The sequence below is a fragment of the Galeopterus variegatus genome, unplaced genomic scaffold, assembly GCF_000696425.1.
Source record: "Galeopterus variegatus unplaced genomic scaffold, G_variegatus-3.0.2 Scaffold568, whole genome shotgun sequence".
In the NCBI taxonomy this organism is placed as follows: domain Eukaryota; kingdom Metazoa; phylum Chordata; class Mammalia; order Dermoptera; family Cynocephalidae; genus Galeopterus; species Galeopterus variegatus.
In genome coordinates, this window is record NW_007726679.1 from 298,390 (window position 1) to 305,359 (window position 6,970).

At 36.5% G+C, this 6,970-nt stretch overlaps 1 protein-coding gene across 1 annotated transcript in view; it reads right to left on the bottom strand.

The window, feature by feature from the left end:
• The window catches only part of DCDC5 (doublecortin domain containing 5), a 64,686-nt gene that overhangs the window by 48,493 nt on the left and 9,223 nt on the right, over positions 1-6,970 (bottom strand). The window contains exons 4-5 of the mRNA XM_008570067.1: positions 4,282-4,420; positions 2,624-2,765 (exon numbers count right to left, since the gene is read on the bottom strand). Of these exons, the coding sequence (XP_008568289.1) occupies positions 2,624-2,765; positions 4,282-4,420 (281 nt within the window). The remainder of the gene's footprint in view (positions 1-2,623; positions 2,766-4,281; positions 4,421-6,970) is intronic.

A 6,970-nucleotide genomic window follows, 5' to 3' on the forward strand; every position in this document is an offset into this window, starting at 1 on the left:
GCATCTGCTCTATGATAGTATTGGGGGACCTGATCACACCTCTCAGCATTGGACAGATCTTTTGGGCAGCAAATGAACAGAGTAACCATTATTCTTTCAGAGGGTGAGAAGAAATCTAGGGTAGTTGGAGGGGGAAGGGGGAAGGAAAGGGAGATGGGGAGGGATTGGACAAAGGGCATAAATAATAATTACGATTTGTAATAATATATAAGCTAGTAATATTGCTTTGACCAACATATCTCAACGTTGAATCCCCAAAATTTGTATAATCAATTTTGATTCAATAAAAATTAAGAAAGTAAAAAATAAATAAATAAAAAGTAAAAAATAAAATAAAGAAATAGTTTAAAAAAAGAAAAAGAAAGATACAAAGTTTTCATTTATATGTGAGAGCTAAAAAAAAAGGTTGAGATTATAGAAGTAGACAGTAGAACTGCAGTTACTAGAGGCTAGGAAGGGAGGGTGAGGGGAGACTAGGGAGAGGCTGGTTGAAATTACAGCTAGATAGGAAAAATAAATTCTAGTGGTGTACAGTAATGCTAGGCATCTATAATTAACGATAATTTATTGTATGTTCTCAAATGGCTAGAAGAGAGGAGCTCAGATGCTCTCATCACAAAGAAATGATACATTTTTGCGGTGATGGATGCTAATTAGCCTGAGTTGATCACCACACATTGTACACATGTATTGAAATATAGCTCTGTACCCCATAAATATGTACAATCACTACATATCAATTAAAAATAAGTAATTTTCTTAAAAGAAATGATTTAAAGAACTAGTGAAAGCCTGAAAAGAGATAATCCAGTGTCCTGATAAATATTTCACGTATTTTAAGGACTGTCAAGTAGAAGAGGAATAGTGCATAGTACAGAGAAATAGATGTAATCATAGATGGAGATTTCTAAATAATTAATTATTTAAACATGAGAATGGCTGCCTTGTGAAATGGTAATCTCCATGTTAATGTGAGTATTCAAGAAGAAGCTGGAGCAAAAAAGCCTGCCTGGAATGTGCAGGAGATGCCTGCATTGTACTCTGAGTGGACTCAATCCCTTTTACCTCAAGGACTCGAGACTTGATGAAATCTGTGATTCAGAACAAGAGGAGCTTTGCTCTCAAAGATGGCTCTTTCTTTTCTCTTACTTTCTGTTTTTTTTTTTTTTCCCCAAGTGCAGACTAATAACTCAGGCTAGATGATACATTCTATAGAAGAATAAAAGGGAATTTTTAAGAGGAGCTTTGCTCTCAAAGATGGCTCTTTCTTTTCTCTTACTTTCTGTTTTTTTTTTTTCCCCAAGTGCAGACTAATAACTCAGGCTAGATGATACATTCTATAGAAGAATAAAAGGGAATTTTTTGAAAGTTTGTGGTCAATTCCCTAACCATTGAGGAAGATGCCATACAGGACAAATCATTCTCTCTGAAAAATGCCTTCTGGTGCCTTTGTTAGTATGAGGACATAGGACCAGATAAATCATCCATGAAAATGAGAAAATTTGGTTTCTAAAATAAGAGTTAATGTTCTTATAACTGAGAATAGAAACAGTCTTTTAAAGTTTATAACAATGATATATAAATTAATTTTCACAATTAGTGCAATGGTAATTGACCAGGTAGTTTTTGTTCTATAATTTGAAAACTCATTCAATTATTCTTTTATTTATCTAGTAAATGATTAAAGCCAGTTACTCTGCTCTTCACAGAGCACATGTGACAGAATCCTTGCCCCCAGGTTGGGGGGGGGAGTGGAGAGTGGGGAGAGAGACTGATGTGTGTATTGCTACATACAATTATTGCTATAATTGATTTCAATGATGGAGAGTCATTCTACAGATGAGTATGGGGCAAGTAAAGGCACTTTGGGTAGAGAGGAATTAATATGTGACTCAGGGACTGCAGCAGATCATAAGTGGAATGTGCCACATTGAGACACAGCTTCCAGTCGCTGAGCTGGAGCTTGGAGTTCATATGGCAGGAAGAAAAACCATGGAGGAGGAGCTGGCATGGGGGTGCAAGTGACAGTCAGTGACAGACATGGGTGAAGGTCTGAGGGCTTGGGACTAACAATTATTTTCCAGACTAATACTTTTTTTTCTGTCTGCAATAGGTAACCATTGAAGAACTGTATAAAAAGGATGGCATATTAGAAAGCTAGTTGTCCACAGATGGAACTTAGAAGTGAATTGGAAAGAGGATATTATGGAGATAGTGACCCATCATAAAGCTATTTCAATGATCCAGAATGATAATTGTGTATTAATGTGCAACTAACTTGAACATACATTAGGGAAGAAGCTTAATCATTCCTGAAGTCAATGTTTATGGAAACAAAATATGATAAACTCCTCAAATAAATGTCTACAATTTTGAGATTCTAGTCTTTTTAAAGTAGTAACACTACAACAATATTACTGAAAGTAGATCATTGTGATGGTTGAACACTGAAGCTCCAGTTCTATCATTTTGCCAGAAAATTAATTAAATACCAGCTCTCTACCTGACAGCAGTTTCACAGACTTGGCATGAGTTCCCTGCATGGGCTGTGTGCTGTTATCAGGCTAATGAGCTGAGTTCAAAAAGCAACCAGGTAGCTTTTCTGGCTACAGTGATTACTTACAGAATTTCACTGGAAGCATCTTTTGGCATTTGCTTTTCCTCTGGTTCTTTAACTTGCTTCTCTTCTCCAAAACTTGCTATAGGTTTATTCACAGCAAGCTTGCCTCCAGACACAATGTCACTTTGGACTTCTAAAACAAGAGCTGAGCAGAAATGCACAAATTGCAAGAACATATTAGAATTGTAGAGCACAAGGAATTTAAAAAAAAAATGCTAAAATACAAATGCAAAAACTTTCCAGGTATTTGGTCTATACAAAGGTTGCTCTTTAAACTAATAGGTTACATTTAATTTTTTTAGATTCTTTCCTCTCAAGATATTTTTAGTCAAAAGTACTAAAGATAGGTCTTTCCAAAAATAAGTTAATTATTCTCTATTCCAGGTATTCAAATGGGCTACATTATTTAGTTATATATCTCTAGATTATTCTCTGGGATCCAAACTCATCAGTGAAAGTCCCAATGCCTTCAAAGATGCATGCAAAGCTTTACTGTACAGTTTTCAATGTATTGTAATAGGGTAATGTTTTAAATTAATTTTTTTTTCTCTTTTTTCTTTTCTGTATAGGACCTTTGTCCTGGTTCCTGGGCAGCCTTAAGGGAAAGAGGAGGATCATGAGGAAATTAGAAATGTTACAAAAGAAAACCAAAAGTCCAAAGATAGTTTTTGACATTATAACAGCATACTGCTGGAGACAACTGCCATGTTAGTCAGGAATGATACAGTCATGACTGACAATTTTTTCCAAAGTCTTTATCTTCCATATAGCATATTAAGGATTTAACTTTAGGATTGACCTGGAGGCAAAACCATCATTTCTGGGCCTGAGGGGATTTGGGGCAGAAGACAGAGAAAGCCAGAAAACCAGCACATAGTCACCCCACCCATAGACTTCAGCCAGCAGAACCCAGGAGGTGAGAGGATCCGCATCCCAAGTTCTTTCCTTCCATCCTAGAGAGACTAAAGGGAGACTCTGGAGACTGAGAAATCTGAAAGCACTCTCTAAAAGAACTATTTAAATTAATGACAGGGGATGGCCCCATGGCTCACTCGGGAGAGTGCGGTGCTGGGAGCACCAAGGCCGCGGGTTCGGATCCTATATAGGGATGGCCGGTGCACTCACTGGCTGAGTGCGGTGTGGACAACACCAAGCCAAGGGTTATGATCCCCTTACCAGTCACGAAAAAAAATATCGGGAGAGTGCGGTGCTGGGAGCACCAAGGCCGCGGGTTCGGATCCTATATAGGGATGGCCAGTGCACTCACTGGCTGAGTGCGGTGTGGACAACACCAAGCCAAGGGTTATGATCCCCTTACCAGTCACGAAAAAAAAATAAATAAAATAAGATAAATTAATGACAAGACAAAATTTCAACCTGATTGGACATTTTTGGTTTTTTTCCTTGATGGGAATGCATGAGGCTCACAAGGAAGGCCAGGTCTCCTAAAGACAAAATGGAGGGATTATTTTTTTCTTTGCACATCCAAATTATAGTGTGAACTAAGATATGCAACCCTGTTAAATATATAAATTAGTCTAAAGAGCTAAACAACAAGATGCAGAGGTGAAATATGACCTGTTTAAATAATTTTTTTTAAAAGCAATATCATCAAGAATTTTATTTTGGCTGCATATAATAAGGTTAATTTCAACACTTACCCTCCTCTGTCTTATGTGTGCTGCAGAACGTTTGAATTTTGGAAATGTCTGATGCTAGGTTCCTGAGGAAGATTTGCTTCTTTTGCTGAGCAATGGACAGGTCAGGATTGATCCAATGTTCTCCACATGAAACATAAACCTATCAAAGACATGATTCTCTGATCCTGTATACTCATACAATTGTTCACAGCAGCAGTATTTGCAATGGGCAAAACTGGAAACAATCAAAACAATCAAAATGCACTATGATGGGTGAATAATTAAACGAACTGTGGTGTCATTAAATACTACTCTGTAATTAAAAAGGAACAAACTATTAATAAGAGAAACAATTTTGTTGGCTTTTGAAGATTTATAGTGAGTGAAAACAGTACTTCTCTATACTATCTTTAAAACTTTCTGTGAATCTATAATTATTTAAAAATAAAATGTTTGTAAAAATAATTTTAAGAAAGGAGGAAAAGGAAGGAAGACAGGAAGGAAGGACTGAACGGCAGGTATAAATCAGGGGCTGGAAAACTGTGGTTGTGGCCCAAATCTGGTCACTTGCTCCTTTTTGTAAATAAAGTTTTATTGGAACACAGCTATGCCCATTCATTTGCATACTGTCCATGGCTGCTTTCATGCCACAGTAACAGAAATGATGGTTCATAGAGACCATATGGCCTACAAAGCCTGAAATACTCACAACCTGATCCTTCACAGAAGAAGTTTAACAGACCCTGATATAAATGAATTTGTACCATAAACATCAAAATGTTAACGTGGATATTTCTAGATGATGATATTATGGTTAATACTTTTTTCTCTTCATTTTATTTATTTGTATTTCTTAAATGTCCTTAAATAAATACATATTTCTTTAAGTATGAGAAAAAATAGTGACATTGAAAGATACTCAGTAAGAAGAAACAGAAACTCAGTGTTGCCTTTTCTGATCATTACACACTCATCATTACAAACATCCCTTGTATGAGGACCCAGGGAAAACTTTCTTAAAAATTTTTTCTTCTTGGGCCAGCCCGGTGGCGCACTGGATAAGTGCGCGCTGTGAATCTATAATTATTTAAAAATAAAATGTTTGTAAAAATAATTTTAAGAAAGGAGGAAGAGGAAGGAAGACGGGAAGGAAGGACTGAACGGCAGGTATAAATCAGGGGCTGGAAAACTGTGGTTGTGCCCCAAATCTGGCCACTTGCTCCTTTTTGTAAATAAAGTTTTATTGGAACACAGCTATGCCCATTCATTTGCATGCTGTCCATGGCTGCTTTCATGCTACAGTAACAGAAATGATGGTTCATAGAGACCATATGGCCTACAAAGCCTGAAATACTCACANACTCACAACCTGATCCTTCACAGAAGAAGTTTAACAGACCCTGATATAAATGAATTTGTACTATAAACATCAGAATGTTAACGTGGATATTTCTAGATGATGATATTATGGTTAATACTTTTTTCTCTTCATTTTATTTATATGTATTTCTTAAATGTCCTTAAATAAATACATATTTCTTTAAGCATGAGAAAAAATAATGACATTGAAAGATACTCAGTAAGAAGAAACAGAAACTCAGTGTTGCCTTTTCTGATCATTACACACTCATCATTATAAACATTCCTTGTAATGAGGACCCAGGGAAAACTTTCTTAAAAATTTTTTCTTCTTGAACAAAACATTTCCTTTTCTCCTATGGATATACTAAATCATGTAACTGTTCATGTTTCAATCTTCATGTTGGCTGCTTAGAGCAGTGACAGGTTAATTTCTAGCAAATATACAATCACTCTGGCTTCAACTTATCCTCCTTACCTCCATACTCTCTTTGCCCTGCTGAACTCATCTATACTTACCTGTAAATTAATCTTCCTGTATTGTACAGGGTACTTCCAAAAGTTTGTGGAAAAATAGAATTGAAAGCTAAAACGAATCTTTCCAGGAGCATTTTGAAGTACTTTGTATGTTTTAATGCAATCTACCTTAAATTGTTTTTAAAAAGCACAGTGAGTTCACCCAGAAGCACAAACAAACAAAAAAAAAACATTAAAAGTAAACAAAGAACTTGAAAGTTACAGCATTAGGATCCAAAATAAGATCTACCAGACCCCAAGAACAATAGACTCCCATGCTGCTGTGCTGCTTCTGAAACTGGTCATTGGTCGTCTGGTTTAAGACTCGCTCAGGGGGTCTTTACATTCAGACCCTGGGTCAAGTTCTGATAATATGGCACAAGGTTTTTCTCTGTTCAAAAGATTTAAGGCATCAGTCAAAGCAGGTTTGTTTTTGTTTTTGTTTTGTTTTGTTTGGTTTCCCCAGGCTGGTGCCTCAACTTCCATAAATGAGAGCAAAGGCTGTGCTGCTAAGGCTCTTCCACTTCTCAGCCTTCTCCTGCCACCCAAATGGAGTGCATAGAAAAATAGACATAATTTTTTCTAGAAAAAGTGGAATCATCATTTAGTAAGAAATCATTAAACATTTTGAAGGCCTTAAAAGGAGTAGAGGATCTCTCTCCTTCAGAGTAGGAGACAGAAATCAAGTGGTTAATAATTTGGCCTTCTCCAGTTGCTTCGTTCATTTACACAGTGGGGATATGAGTTTTCATAGTGTCATGTTGAACATTAAATGGGTTAATTCATATACAGTGCTGAAAACCATGTCTGACACATAGGAAGCTCTCACAATGTT